This window comes from Lonchura striata, chromosome 4A (assembly GCF_050655825.1).
Source record: "Lonchura striata isolate lonStrDom1 chromosome 4A, ASM5065582v1, whole genome shotgun sequence".
Taxonomy (NCBI): Eukaryota; Metazoa; Chordata; class Aves; order Passeriformes; family Estrildidae; genus Lonchura; species Lonchura striata.
In genome coordinates, this window is record NC_140742.1 from 16,312,446 (window position 1) to 16,327,974 (window position 15,529).

Here is a 15,529-nt window from a genome sequence, read left to right on the forward strand (position 1 = left end):
GGCATTTTTCTGTTGGTTCAGGCTGGGGACACACTGTCCAATGTAGGTGACAGATATTGGCACATTATTGTAAATCCAGCCCAGGGAGTTTCTGGTATTTAATGTTTGTCACATCCCACTGAGGGCAGAGCCCCACACGCTGCCCTGCAGGACAGAGCTGGGCAGGGCAGCAGAACATGTGAGAGATAAACAGAATAAACAACCTGGAAACCAGCACAGACCAATTCTGGCTTCTGCTTTGGCAGCGGGGCTGACAGACAGAGACTTTCTACAATCTCAGAATCATCAATAGCTCAGATTCCAGCAGAGGTGCTGGGCTGAAACAGGAGCACCTGAAACAGCAGCTCTGTCCAAATTGCTCAATCTGACATTTCAGAAGTTTTTGGGCAAGGGCAGCATCTCCCCAGTGTGGCTGTGCCACCTGCAGCTCCGTCAGTGTCAGGGGTGCAGAGGATCCAGCCTGGGCTGGTGGCACTGGGACAGAGGCCACAGTTAACCCTTGAAGTGCCACCTTGCCTTGGCCCAGCCTGGCCCAGCTCCTCCCCAGGGCTGAGAGCTGGAGGTGCAAACCCAGCCCCAGGTGTGTCTCACCAGAGTGCTGCTCACGGCTGAGAACAAGTCTGGGATGCTTTTCAGCCCATATTTCAACAGCTCCATCAGTTTTCCCATGATTATCCCTGGATTTGGGTGGGAAAACTTCCTCCAGATGCAGGGACTGGCCCAAGGTCAGTGCCAGAGCTGCCACTCCACCTTAAATTTTATTAGTCATGGTCCTAACTTAAATGATGCCCTGGAAGAAGGATCCTTGCTGGAATTTCAGAGAACTTCAGAGGTTTAGATGGAAACAGGAGTGTTTGAACAACACAGTGGGATTCATCCTTCCATCAGCAGAGTACAGGATGGAAACACCTTCAGCTTCCTCTGGAGCTGATAAAATTGTTTTTAATCTAAGGCAGAAGTCATCTAGACTAGAACTGTATTTTTTTTCCCTTTGGGAGCATGGATCCTAGCAGGAAGGAGCAAAAATTTCATTAAGCAGGAAAGCAGGACCCCTGAGATTTGCAGATGAGGAAGGAGGGAGTGTTCCTGCTGTGCACAAAAGGCAGCCTGAATTCGAGGAATCATGAAAGTTTGTAAGTTTGCTGTCTGCCTTGGAGTCTCAAAGCCTTTAGGATTCATGACTCAGGCTTATACACACATGCCTTGTAATGATTAGATCTTTTTGGCTTTTTTTTTAAGTGAAAATCAAATTTTTTCTCATGATCACCTGACTCCAGGAGGTAGAGCTTTAAAAATATGCTCTGCTGCCAGACTGGCAGGAGTGTCATCAAACTTGGTAACAAGCTGTTCCAGTTGGGTTTGGGAAGGCTGCAAAATCCTTTTCTGTAGGAGAAGAAAAGCAGGGGGGGAAGTTATTTTAAACTTCATCCAACAGGGTTTAATCCCCATGCAGGTCCTGCTGGATTTTCCACAATTGTTTGCTGGAGGACTCCCTGTGCCATTCTGTCCTTCCCAGGACACATTTTCCCTTCTCAGGGTGCCCCTAGGTTTTCCCAGCACTGAAATTGGTGGCATTGATGTCAGTAGCTGGCCCCTGAGGTCACGTACCCCAAAAAGGTCATTGCTCAGCAGCAGCACTTCTTCTAATTATTTTTTTTTTTATTTTAAATTTGTTTTTCAGCATAAACCACTGTTCGTGTTCATGGGGTGTTGTTGTGCCTCAGTGGACCCCAAACATCTTCCAGAGGAGGGTGGGTTTGCTGAGAGAGACACTTTTCTATCCAGCTTTTGGGTGTTTTTTCTGAACAAGAGACATTTGTTTCAGTGTGCCAGGAGAGGTTTTCCATGCTGGGTTCCACTGTGTTTGGTGGGATTGGATCACCAGCTCCCTCACAGTGACCCAGGGCTCAGCCAGGCCTCCCAGTGCTGATGGAAATCCTACAGAACCCCTTTAAGATCCCCCAGATTTGCAGCATCATTAACATCCTGCTAAAGAAAAGATGGGTTCGGGCTTTTTGATGGTGTTTTGGGTTTTTTTGGGTTTTTTTTTTTGGCTTTTACAACTCCCTGTGGGAGGGCAGAACGTGGGAGCTGCAAGAGGTGGTTTAGCAGAACAGCTGCTGGTTGGGAATGCAGGGAAGGAGCAGGGGCAGGTTTGGAGATTTTACTTTCCTAATTTACAGGAACACTGCCCTTTACAATCTGTGCAAAGCCCAGTTTAAACTGAATAATGGGAAAGCAGGAAACACTATTAACATTGAAAGGAAACCTGAAGATCAGGTTAATGATGCTGCCTGGTTTCCTTGTACTCTGTGTGTGGACAGTTCCACTGCTCATAGGAAAATGTATTTTTAGGTTTGAAAGTCCCCAGGGTTTGGGGGACTTCAAACACTGAGGAGGAGAAGTTGCTTCATTTCCATCACTGAGGTGAGGTGGTCTGTGAAAGACAGGGGTATTTCTGTCAGCTCTAAGCTTTATTTAATGTTTGTTTACAAACTACCCTGAGCCCAATTTGAGTCAATCAGAGTTATTTTAAGCAGGTTTTGTGGGAAAAGGTAACAGAAGGAGCCCTTGATCCGTATGGTGTGTGCAGAGCACAGGCTGGTTCAGACACACAGGGGAGAGCTGGAATTTGCAATTTCTATGGATGGTTTTTATTTGATATTGGAAGGAAGCTTCAGTGTGCTGAGAACACACAAATCCTTTTTCACTGCTTTTTGTAATTTTCAGTGCCCAGTGCACCTGTCCCAAGCTGCCCTCAGCCCCCAGGTTTGGGAGACTTCCTCAGGAGTGTCCATTCCATGGGCTTTGGGGATGCCATGGTTTGGGGATCCCAATGCTGGGGTGCCAAAATGTGGGATTTGCCCGAGCCAGAAAGGCTGTCCTGATGAGGAAAGCTGCTGAGAAATGGGATCAAAGCTCCTTCACAGCCCCTGGCCTGGGAGGTTACAGAGCTCCAGAAACACAACCCAGAGCTGATGGGCACTTCAGATCTCTGAACCAGCCACATCTCCACCTGGAATCGGTCCCTGGGAAGGGCTTCCCCCTGCTCCCAGGGGATGTTGTGTTCAGAGAGACCCCAGCTGGAGGTGGCAGGAGCTGGGACAGCAGTGCTTGCCACCAGCACTGCAGTTCTCCTCGGGCTGCTCTGTCTCCCTCGTGTCTGTCTCGGTCAGGAGCTCTTGGCAGCATTCATTCATTCATTCATTCATTCATCCTGTCACAGGGTGGTTTTATATTTGGGGTCAGAGCAGCCAGCACTGCCAATCCCCAAGAGATGGGGAGTGTGTGGGGAGTGTTTGGGGCTGGTTGCACCAGTGTGGAGCAGGGCAGTGTGGGCTGGGAGCTCTGTGCACACCCGGTGGGGTGAGCGGAGGTGGATCTCCTCTGGTCCACAGCCGGTTGGATATGAGCCAGCAGTGTGCCTCGGTGGCCAAGAAAGCCAATGGCATTGTGGCCTGCATTAGGAATTGTGTGACCAGCAGGAGCAGGGAGGTCATTCTTCCCCTGTACTCGGTGCTGGTGAGGCCACACCTTGAGTGCTGTGTCCAGTTCTGGCCCCTCAGTTCAGGAAGGACATTGAGATGCTTGAGCACATCCAGAGGAGGCAACGAGGCTGGTGAGGGGCTGGGAACACAAACCCTGTGAGGAACACTTGAAGGAGTTTGGGTTGTTTAGCCTGGAGAAGAGGAGGCTCAGAGGTGACCTTATTGTTCTCTACAGCTTCCTGAAGGGAGGTTGCAGACAGGTGGGGGTCAGTCTCTTCCAACTGGCAACTGGCAGAACAAGAGGACACAGTCTCAAGCTATGTCAGGGAAGGTTTAGTGAAAAAAAGGTTCAGTGAAAAAAATTTTCACTGAAAGAATAATAAAATACTGGAATTGTCTTCCTAGGGAGGTGGTGGAATCACCATCTCTGGATATGTTTAAAAAAAGACTGGACTTGGCACTTGGTGCTATAGTCTGGTTGTGGTGTTAGGGCATAGGTTGGACTTGCTGATCTTAGAGGTCTCTTCCAACCTCATGATTCTGTGATTCTGTGATTCTGTGATCCAACACCTCTCAGAGCCGTGCAGCCTGAGCCAGCTGCTGGGAATAATCCCTGTGCTGTCCCTCTGTCCTGCAGCTATGGGTGAACCAGGAGGATGGGGTGGAGGAGGGAACCAGCGAGGTGCAGAATGGCCACCTGGACCCCAGCGCCGACTGCCTGTGCCTGGGCAGGACCGTGCAGAACCGCGACCAGATGAGAGCCAACGTCATCAACGAGATCATGAGCACCGAGCGCCACTACATCAAACACCTCAAGGACATCTGTGAGGTACCTGGGGCTGGGGACAGCACATGGGGGCTGGGAACAGGACATGGGAGCTGGGGACAGTACATGGGGGCTGGGGACAGCACATGGGGCCTGGCCTGGGTTTGTCCCCACTACACCAAATACCTCGAGGACATCTGTGAGGTACCTGGGGCTGGGGACAGCACATGGGGGCCGGGGACAGCACATGGGGCCTGGCCTGGGTTTGTCCCCACTACACCAAACACCTCAAGGACATCTGTGAGGTACCTGGGGCTGGCACACCTGCCCATGGTGAGGGCGTGGCAAAGGTTGAGCCTGGGTTTGTGCCTGGGTGATTTGGGAACAAGCTGGAGTGTCTGAGGACTGTGTCTAATGGAGGAGCAGCATCTGTCAATATGTATTGACAGTTCTGAGAATTTCCTGCTGGATCTGATAATTCCTTTAGTTTGTATTAACCAAAAGTGCAATTTCCTGACCTTTATTCCATAGCTCTTTGACTAAAACATGATGAGGTTGAGATCCTTCAAGCACTCCTCTAAATTAAAACCCAATGCCATCTACTTTTGAACTTGTGATTGAGGAAATTAGGTTGTAATTAAACCAATCAGTTAGCCATGTCATCTGTGCCTTTCATGTCGGGTTCACAATTTCCCCTGGCTCAGGATGGGCCCCATTTGCCTTTTTTATGGCAAGACTGAGGGCAAAATGTTTCCACCATGTGAAATGAAGAAGGGAACCAGCAAGCAATGGACTTTAGTGACTGACCCCACAATTCCCCAACTTGGTTCTTGTTCACTAGGTTACAGTTAACCTCTACAACCCCTCAAGTTCAGGATTAGTGCCCTGAGCTGACCCAGAGGGCAGAGCTTGTGGTGCTGGATGTTTGGGAAGGGGAACACGTGGCTGTGCCAGAGAGGTTGGACACTGTGTGTAGAGACATCCTTATCACTGAGAGGCAGAAGTTCCTGAGCACTGAAATCAAAGTCTGGGGATGGCTTTCAGCTCATCCCTCGCAATGTTTAGGATTTAGTGAGCCTGTGCCCAGTCAATGTGGTGAATCCCCTTGGGAATTGTGCTTAGAGGAATGTCTTCCTCCCTTCATCCTTGCTGCTTTTCTCCCAGCAAGGCAGAGCAGCCATCCAAAAAGCATCTATGACACTTTTCAAAAATGGAAGAGCCTTGGGATTTCAATTTGGAAACAAATGAGCTTAATTTCAATGTGCTATTTCAGTCAGAGAGCTTTGCATTGGAGAAGGGAAGACTGCAGACACTTCTCCACATATTGTTTCTTTTCCTGCATTTGCACTTTTCTGTTGGAAACGAAAATAAAAAAAGCAAAAATAAACCTTAACTTGCATCTCTAGCCATAGCACCATGTTTCTGCCAACTGGGATTCTCAGGAGGTGCAGGCAGGTTCAGCTGCAGTGAGGAAACACTGATTTACTGCCCCTAATGATGTATCCCAGACAGCAGAAATCCAGAAAGCTCTCTCTTTTCTCTGTGTGATGCAGACTGGGATTGAGGGGATAAATCTTACCTGCAGGTAGAACACCAGGAAATGATTCAGCTAAGCAGGGAGGAGGACTGAAGTGGGCATTCTCATCTGTGGAACGATGGGCTGTGCCTTTCTGGAGAGAGGCTCATTATGCTCAGTTTAATCCAGCAATCCCTTTACTGAGGAAAGCTCCCAGAGCTCTGTCAGCCAGGGCTGGCACAGCGGGGTGTGAGCAGGGCTGGACTGGGAGAGCAGGGCTGGACTGGGAGAGCTGGGCTGGACTGGGAGAGCTGGGCTGGACTGGGAATGCTGGGCTGGACTGGGAAGGCTGGGCTGGACTTGTAGAGCTGGGCTGGACTGGGAAGGCTGGGCTGGACTGGGAGAGCTGGGCTGGACTGGGAGAGCTTGCCTGGACTAGGAGAGCTGGGCTGGACTGCCTGGGGGAGTCAGGCTGGACTAGGCTCCCCATGCCCCTGGTGGGGTGGGCAGGGCTGTTGATTGTGCCATAGCAGGAGCAGACAGCAGACAGAGCTGCTCTGATAGTGGCACATTCCCCTCTTCCCGGGGTTTTCTGTTTTAGGGTGTTTTAGGTGTAGGATGAAGGATGTGAGGTGTGAGAGGGGATGGCAGAGCAGCTCTGGCTGGGCTGAGCCTGGTTTAGTGCTGAGTTTAGCAGTGTGTGGTTCTTCTCTTGTATCTGGGCTGCAGTGAATAACAAGTCCTGATAGCAGTGAGGCACCTGAGGATGGGAGGTGGTTCCTGGAGGGTGGTGGTGAAGAGCTCTCCCATTGCTCCCCTCTGCTTCAGGATGCGTTTCCACTCCCTGCTCCTGTGTCACTGCATGCCCTGTTATTATTCCCAACACCCATGGCACGAGTCTGGCCAGGCAGGGAGCTCAGGAGCTGGCCAGCACCGGGATGAAAATTCCCTGTGCCAGCCAGGGCTTGTGGGAAGCAGCTGGATTGGAGGGAATTCCTCACCACAGCAAACCCCACTGCTCCCATGGCTTGCTGTGGACCAGTATCCAAGTCTGGCTGCCTGGGAGCAGCTCTGGCTCTGGTTTGCCTTTCCAGTTCAGGCAGTCTGAGCTTTGCTCCTGTGCTGGTTCTGGTTGTGTGCACTTCAGCACCACCCTCACCAGAGAGCACTGGGTTACAGCCCAAGGGGTGCTGGGCCTGCCTTGGGGGTGGTTCCAGGGCAGTGTAAGCAGCCCCAAACTGGCTCAGAGAGGAAAAAATGTGGAATATTCTCACAACTGCCCTTGAAGTTACAGCCTGCAGCCTCTTTCTTCTGTCCTTCACCCTGCTCTCAGCCAGACAAGAAGGATGGATGGATGGATGGGTGATGGATCAATGATGGGTGATGGATGGACAGTTGGATCCATGGATAGATGGATGGATGGATGGATGGATGGATGGAGGGATGGATGATGGAGGGATGGATGGATGGATGGATGGATGGATGGATGGATGATGGATGGATGATGGAGGGATGGATGGATGGATGATGGAGGGATGGATGATGGAGGGATGGATGATGGAGGGATGGATGGATGGATAGATGGATGGGTGGATGGACAGATGGACAGATGGAATCACCAACTCTCCTGGCTGTCTCTAAGCCCACTGTGGGGTGAAGAAAACTTAGCACTTAACCTCCTGCAAATCCTGCCCAACTTTGCCTATACTTCAGGGACTACATGGAAAAGTACTTTAAAGTCAGACAGTTTGGCAGCTATTTTTAGGTATTCATTGAGCAAAACACTCTCCAACATCTGCTCATCAGTCAGCTATCCCTTCTCAGAGCAAACCTGACGGGTTGATCAGAAGGAAGATGACATTGTTTTATGTAACAGAAGTAAATTTACTGGAAAAACTCCGCAGCAGCCTCCTCTGCTGCGTGTTATGGATGAATCTTCAGTCTCCTTTTCCTGTCCTGTGCTGGAAACCACCTTCAAAAGCACAGAGAGGATGAGGCTTGGGAACTCCTCACATTCCTTTATTCTGCCTGTGATTTCAGAGGTGCCTGCACAGAAATGTGCTGCTTCAGCTCCTCCAGACACGTGATTCCAGAGAAATGATGAAGCAGCACAGGGAGGGTGAGAATAGTGAGGATGGGAATTGCAGCCAATGGCAACCCTGGGGCTGGGAGATGTTCCTGTGTTCGGGAAGGGAGGGATGTCACGGAGCACAGTGAGGGGACACTGCCCCGTGGGCACAGGAGGGATTTCTCCTAGCTTTCTCCTTGGGTTTTTTCCAGGCTGTTCTGAGATTGGATGGTAAACAGGAAAATCTGCATGGAGAGGTGCTCTGTGCCATTTCTCCCCAGTTTGGATTTTCATTTGGATGCCCTGTGACCATCCCACAGAGTGGGAAGCAGCCTGCTCCCATTCCTCGTGGCCTTGGAAAATCAGAGAGGGAAACCCAGGGAAATGAGTCATCAAGGAGCTCCTGGGGGAAGAGGGACCTAGATTAGGAAGTATGGAAGCTGTTCCATAACCCAAACTTCTCAGCTGAAAAAGCCAGGAAATTCAGGGTGACGGCATCCTCCGAGCTGAGCTGCACGTGGCAGAGGTTGGGTCCAGGCCAGGTCGGCCAGAGTTGAATTTCTCATTCATGCTTGAAGTTCTCCCTGCCAGGAACCACATGGTGAGGCTGAAGGACAGTTCATTGCAGGGTTCCAATGTTCATTGTGGCCCAGCAGCTGCATGTTACCAGCTGGCAGTGTGACTAAGCATCCCGAGTTCCCAAATTTAGCCATTCCACTGGAGCTGCTGGCATTTTCTTCACTTCATTTTTCCCCTTCCTATAGAAAAAAGGCAAGCAAAGTAAGCAAAGTCATCTCCTGATAACCCCTGTGTTGTTTCTTTCCACTCAGGATGCTGCAAAATGGACCAGGCCAGTTGCAACATCTGAGATTTGGCCTTGCAAAGTTTCTAGTCTAAATAATTCTGGTTAGATTTGATGATCCTAAAGGTCTTTTCCAGTGTTAACAATTTTGTGATTCAGTGATGATCATCCTGGCAGGTGAAGTGTGGGAGCATGAGGGGATTTGTTCAGAACCTTCCCACCCTGCAGCACATCAGCTGCAAACTTGTTGGGGGTGCACTCTCCGTCCCCTCATCCAGGTTGTGGATAAAGATATTAAACAGAATTTGAAGATGCTATTAAACAGCTTCCTTGCCCTGATCACTGAAAAGAGCTGAAAAGAGAAGTCAGAGCAGGCTCAAACAGCCCCTCGCAGCTTTCTGTGGAAGCTGTGCCACTGGAAGGATGGGGAAGCAGCAGTGCTTGTAGGAGACCTGGGCAGGAGGTGTTGGAGGCAGTGGGGTTTGCAGGAGCAGGCACCCAGCACTGAACACCCCTCCTTGCTGCCCTCTGCAAATCCTTCTTCCTCATCTCACAGGGTTACCTAAAGCAGTGCCGGAAGAGGAGGGACATGTTCAGTGACGAGCAGCTGAAAATCATCTTTGGGAACATTGAGGACATCTACAGATTTCAGATGGGATTTGTGCGGGACCTGGAGAAGCAGTACAACAACGAGGACCCCCATCTCAGCGAGATCGGACCGTGCTTCCTGGAACACGTGAGTCCACTGGGCATTTGTCCTCACATGGCATTCCCAGAGGAGCAATAATTACCCTTGACTCCATGCTCCTCAGAAGGCTGATCAGTCATTATTAGTATATTTATTATACTGTATTATTATACTGCACTAATTTAGAAACCCATTGCCCTTACAGTCATGATACAGGTGGACCCAATTGGTCCTTGAATCCAAACATCATCACCATTGGCCAGTTAAGAAATCATCCTTTGGTAAACAAATCTCCCTAACACATTCCACATGTGCACAACACCAGGTGCAGCAAGTGAAGATAAGGATTGTTTCTCATTCTTTTCTCTGATCTTCTTACAGCCTTCCCCAGGACACTGCCTGGGAAAGCTGTGCCTGTTCTCTGTGGCCAGAGGCCACAGGCATTGTCCCTCCAGAGCTTGGGCTGGGGAGGGAGAGAAAAACTCCAAAGGCAGGAACCTCTTCTAGTAACAGATCAGGGTCTGCCCTGTGGTTCTCCATGTACTTTGGGAGATACAGAGGTGGGAGAACTTGGATATGCAGCTGGATAACCCCCAGTACATCTGAATCACATGGATGAGAAGATACTGGAGGATTTTGCCTAGTCCATCCTACTGTTCCACAAACCACCTCCTGCAAAAGCTGATATATTGGCCAATGTTGTAAATATGGCAGAAAATGTCAAACAAATGCCAGCCCTGGAGCTGGAGGCTTTCCTGGAGGGAGAGGAGAGCAGGGTATCAGAGCTCACAGGTGCTGCAGCTCCTGTGCTGTGTCAGGGCAGCAGTTCAACTGCTTATCAAGGAGACTCCTGATAAACATTCCTGAAACTTCAGCAGGACATCCCTAAAGAGTTTCAGAGCATCTTTTAAACATCCCTGGGCCTCTCATTGGGCTTTCCTCTGAGAAGGTGCATGAGGTGTTATCATGGCTGGTTTTTATCAGAGCCTGAAAAAAGCAGCATCACATTGCACCTATGTGCTGGGAAGATGTAGGAAATCTTGCTGAGAATCAGTAACTCAAATGTCATGACTCGAGGCTGTGCTGTCAATTCATTGATAGTGACAATAGCAAGAATTGCTGCTGCGATTTGGAGGAAGATCTGACACTTGCCTGTCACCAGACAGGGGCTGAGAGCTGGCTGATAAACTCCTGATAAATTGCCCCTGCTTAACCATTTGGGAAACCAAGGGGTGAGGATGTTTAGATCCTGTTTGGGGATCTCCAAGGCATTTTGTTCCTCATTTTATTCAGGAAGAGAGAGCTGTCAGTGCATGGCTGGGTCAGCTATAGGGATGGGAAGGATACTGGATCCCTATTCCCAGAGAAGCAGCTTGTTTGGACCCTCAGGGATTGAGAAGTAATTGCTGGGCAGGCTGTCTTGGCTAAACAGAATCTGTCCTTTTTTTGGAAGGCATTGACCACAGTTCAGTGGAACTGGCTGGTTTGCAACACCTGCCTTTGACCTGGGCTGTCTCAGAGTTATTTTGTGGTGCTGGGCTGTGCCCATCTCCTTCCCAGTGAAATCCTTCTCTGGGATTGAAATCCTTTCATTGCCCTGTCTGCATGGGTCAGGTGAATCAAGCCCAAGTTAAAGGTGACAGTCTGTGGTCAGTGAAGGCAGAAAAAGGACATTCCAAGAAAACAGTCACCAAGAAACTTGTTAGAACAGTCGAAAATGTGGAGAGACATGTGTGAGTGGGTTTTTTGTTTGTTTTAGTGTTTTCTGGGGCTCTGTTCCTGGGGAAATCCACATAGTGCCATGGATTCCCCATTGGTAAAGGGAATTTCAAACATATCCAGCCCCCAGACACTTGCCAGGTGTTTCAGGATCTTTCAGGGAAAGAGCTGTAGAAATAACAAGGTTATCCTCTTGACTTACCAAAAGCTGGGTTGTGCCTTTAAACCCTCCCTGCATGATTTGAAGCTGAGAAGAAGCACAGCTCTGTGCAGGACTCACAGTAACACACCTGTACCTGCAGAGACCTCAGCCATGTGTCAGAGCACAGGTCCCTGTCTGCAGTCCCTCCTTTTCCACCACCTCTTCCAAACAGGAGGAGCACTGTAAGATCTGTCCTTGCTCCTGCTTGGGCTGTGCTTTCTTGGAAATGCAGACTGGTTTGGGTTGGAAGGGTTGAGTCAGGGAGATCATTTTGTTCCAGACCCTGCTGTGGGCAGGACACCTTTATAGACCAGGATGCTCCAAGCTCATCCATGAACACTTCCAGGGATGGGGCAACCACAGTTTCTCTGGGAATTCCACCCCAGGGCCTCCCCACTCTCCCAGGAGGAATCTCGCCCAGTATCCCTGTTGTGGCAGGAGTTGTTCAGAGTGCTGTGACCTTCCTGAAGAAGCGTGGTGCCAAAGACACCTTGGGGGCACAGGCACATCTGTGCTCGTGCCGGGTGATTTCAGCTCTTTCGGGATCCGGGCGACGCAAAAGGAGAAATCGTGTGGAGATCCAAGGAGAACTTTATTGTGCTCCTTCCTTGAAGGGTTCAGTGACTAAGGAGCCACTGAGGCAGGGAAAGCAGGGGTTTATACAGGAGGGGCAGGGCAGAGTGCTGGGGCCAATGGCATAGATTGAATTTGCATGTCACAGCAAGGCATGCTGGGAGAAGCCTTTTTCTCACCGTGACAAAGGAGGCTGCCTCCTGAAGGGTTCTCCCTCCAGGGGACGGTTGTGGATTCTCTCCCTGTCGGCCCACCAGCCTCCACACACCCCATGGAGCCCTGCCCTTCCCAGCCCTGCCTGACCCGTCCTCATTCTGCCTTCACAGCAAGACGGCTTCTGGATCTACTCCGAGTACTGTAACAACCACCTGGACGCGTGCATGGAGCTCTCCAAGCTGATGAAGGACAGCAGGTACCAGCACTTCTTCGAGGCGTGCCGCCTGCTGCAGCAGATGATCGACATCGCCATCGACGGCTTCCTGCTGACGCCCGTGCAGAAGATCTGCAAGTACCCCCTGCAGCTGGCAGAGCTGCTCAAGTACACGGCCCAGGAGCACAGGTACCTCAGCAGGCACCCCCGGGCTCCTGGGCTGCTTCCCAGCAGGGCTTGGGGATTGCTGTCCAGGGCTCCTTCCCACCCAAGGGTTGGGGTTTTCTCTCCAGGGCTCCTTCCCACCCAAGGGTTGGGAGTTTGTGTCCAGAGCTCCTTCCCACCCAAGGGTTAGGGTTTTCTGTCCAGAGCTCCTTCCCACCCAAGGGTTGGGGTTTTCTGTCCAGAGCTCCTTCCCACCCAAGGGTTGGGAGTTTGTGTCCAGAGCTCCTTCCCACCCAAGGGTTGGGAGTTTGTGTCCAGAGCTCCTTCCCACCCAAGGGTTAGGGTTTTCTGTCCAGAGCTCCTTCCCACCCAAGGGTTGGGGTTTTCTGTCCAGAGCTCCTTCCCACCCAAGGGTTGGGAGTTTGTGTCCAGAGCTCCTTCCCACCCAAGGGTTGGGAGTTTGTGTCCAGAGCTCCTTCCCACCCAAGGGTTAGGGTTTTCTGTCCAGAGCTCCTTCCCACCCAAGGGTTGGGAGTTTGTGTCCAGAGCTCCTTCCCACCCAAGGGTTGGGAGTTTCTGCCCAGTGCTCTGTCCCACCCAGGGCTTGGGGTTTCTGCCCAGTAATCCTTCCCAACAGAGCTTGAGGTTTTCTGTCCAGTGCTCCTTCCTAACAGAGCTTGGAGTTTTCTGTCCGGTGTTCCTTCCCTACACAGGGCTTGGGGCTTTCTGTCCAGTGCTGCTTCCCTACAGAGCTCCAGGTTTTCTGTCCAGTGCTCCATCCCACCCAAGGGTTGGGGTTTTCTCCCCAGTGCTCCTTCCCAACAGGACTTGGGGTGTTCTGTCCACTGCTCTGCCCCCCTCCCAGGGCTTGGGATTCTCTGTCCAGCTCTTGTCTCTGTGACATCCTGGATCAACAAGAGCAGGACAAAGGGTTAGCAGACAGTTCAGTCTTCTCAAAGCAGCAATTCTCGATGGAGACACACTCAGCTCTGTTCTAATCAGACATGTGAACTCATTACCCTTGGATGTACTTTCTGATGCTACCAGTTACACTGGAAAAATTACCTAATTAGCATTCAGTGGTCTGAGAGGCTCCTTCCCTGCTCCTGGGGAGAACCTGGGCACAGCGAGTACAGGGCCAGGGTCTGCAGCTGGAGCCTGATGTGGGCAGAGCTCCAAACCTGCTCAGCTTTTCAGCCCAGTCCCATCTCTGGTTTTGCCATGGAGTTTGGGTTCAGAGGAGCACCCGCAGTTTGATTGCTTCCCAAAATTTCCAGGATCTCTTTTGCTGCTGCTGAGGACAATCAGCCTGGCTGCCTGACACTGTGAATCAGGAGCAGTGTCTGTGATACCACTTGGGATTTACTGCTGTGAAAATAAGGTGAAAGAAAAATCAGGCCCTGTAAGAGCAGATTTGTTCCTACCCTGCCAATTTTCTTACTTTTTCCAAAACCCATTTAAAAACAAGTGAGAACAGAAAAGACCAGAGATGTTTCAGAAACTTCTGCAAATGTTTGATGGCTTGTTTTTCCCAAGCCCAGAGCAGAAGTGTGCTGTGAGCAGATATGAATTGATTTGCTTTGAACTCACCCACAAGTCTGAGTGATTCAGGGTAGCCATATGCCCAAAATCACCAATTTGGTCAAGTTTTGGCTTCAGATCCAATTCCTGCTTTTTCAAAGACCAAATCAAACTTGGAATGGACTCGTGGGAATCTTGGGGTATCAGAAAGCAGCTCTGGGATCCCACAGGTTGTGGGTTTTCCCTTCAGCAGCCATGGGAGGACTAGCTGGGAGCTCAGATGTGGCTTCCCAACAGGAGGGTGTTTAAAATGACCATCTGTGAGTTATGGGAACCACAGCAAAGGGGGGGATGTGGGCAGTGTGATAACAGCAGGGTTGGGTTATTTTGGGAGCATGTTTCTGTTCCCTTTGGGATGTTTGAAGCTCACCATGTTGTTAAGGAACCACACAGAGTCGTGTTCTGAGGAGCCTTGGGAGCTCTCCCGTGGTCAGCAGCAGCTGGGTGACTCAGCCTGGGGGCTCTGTGGCACTGGATTGCCATGGACACCCTGTTTCTTCTGTTCTCCGTGCTCTGGGAAGGGAAGGCAGGGTTTGCAAGGTGAGGTTTGCTCACCTTGCATTAGGAGGTGTAACCCCTGAAGCTCTGGCAGCACGGGGAGGAAACCTGTGGCTGCACAGGGGTGCCATATCCAGCCCTGGAGTGAGGCAGAACATGGGAAAACACAGGATTCCCAGGGAAAGCAGGGATGTGAGCTTCATCTAACAGAGGAACATGATCCCCTTTTTGCTTTTTTCCTTCCTTTTCACTACCACCACACCTGCAGAGCTGTGGATTTTCCCTGGACCAGGTCAGGGCAATGCTGAAACCAGAATCCAGACCACACTCCCCAGAGATAGCACGTGATGCTTGGCAAGGATCTAGACTTGGATTCTGATGGAGCACTTGGAAGTGACCACTGCAGCCCCAGCAGAATTGACAAACCATTTATTTACCTTCATCTCATGGTTAATGGGATCCTATTATTGCTTCATGGCCAAATGCTCTGCTCCTGTTGTTTTTTTCTTCTAAGTTTTTGCCAGCTCTGCCACAGACGTGGGCTGGGAGCCCAAAAAGTTCAGTCCTGAGCCTTTTCTTCATTACAGCATGACAGGAAAACATTGCTGGGGTTTTCTCAGTGGAATTAGGGAATTAGCATTCCCAAGATAAACGGCTGGCACCGTCCCACTCTGCATGGAGGCAGGATGGGGGTGAGCTCAGAGCCTGCCTCCCTCCTTCCCTGCCTGTCTGCAGCCTAGTTCGTTTGAATTTTTCACAAAGCCACATCTGTTCACCTCTTAAAGATCTACTCCAGTTTAAAATTAATTAAATATAGGACAGTCCTAAGTGCAGCTTGCTGGAATCTTTAGCATTCACAGAACAGAAGGGAGCTGGAGTTGGGAATGTAGGAGCATGTGAGGAGATTCTGCCCGGGAGTCCCTCCCTTCTGAGCATGAGGATCACTGCTGGGAGATCACTGGTGACTGTCTGCAAACCCTGCACCTCTCACTGCCTCTCCAGAGCCTTCCTGGCTGTAGGCACTTCCCTGTTTCCCCGTAGAACTCATGGATGTTCTCCAGGCCACCCTGATGCCCTCTGGCACAGCTCCTTT

At 50.7% G+C, this 15,529-nt stretch overlaps 2 protein-coding genes across 9 annotated transcripts in view; one reads left to right on the forward strand and one right to left on the reverse strand.

Annotated features, from left to right (window-relative positions):
• The window catches only part of C4AH8orf48 (chromosome 4A C8orf48 homolog), a 429,052-nt gene that overhangs the window by 247,345 nt on the left and 166,178 nt on the right, over nt 1-15,529 (reverse strand). The gene's annotated exons all lie outside the window — the stretch shown is intronic.
• The window catches only part of ARHGEF9 (Cdc42 guanine nucleotide exchange factor 9), a 198,906-nt gene that overhangs the window by 145,297 nt on the left and 38,080 nt on the right, over nt 1-15,529 (forward strand). For all 8 annotated transcript variants that reach the window (XM_021525293.3, XM_077786572.2, XM_021525291.4 and 5 more), the window contains 3 exons: nt 4,126-4,317; nt 9,197-9,376; nt 12,149-12,381. In XM_021525293.3, coding sequence (XP_021380968.2) covers nt 4,126-4,317; nt 9,197-9,376; nt 12,149-12,381 — 605 coding nt within the window. The remainder of the gene's footprint in view (nt 1-4,125; nt 4,318-9,196; nt 9,377-12,148; nt 12,382-15,529) is intronic.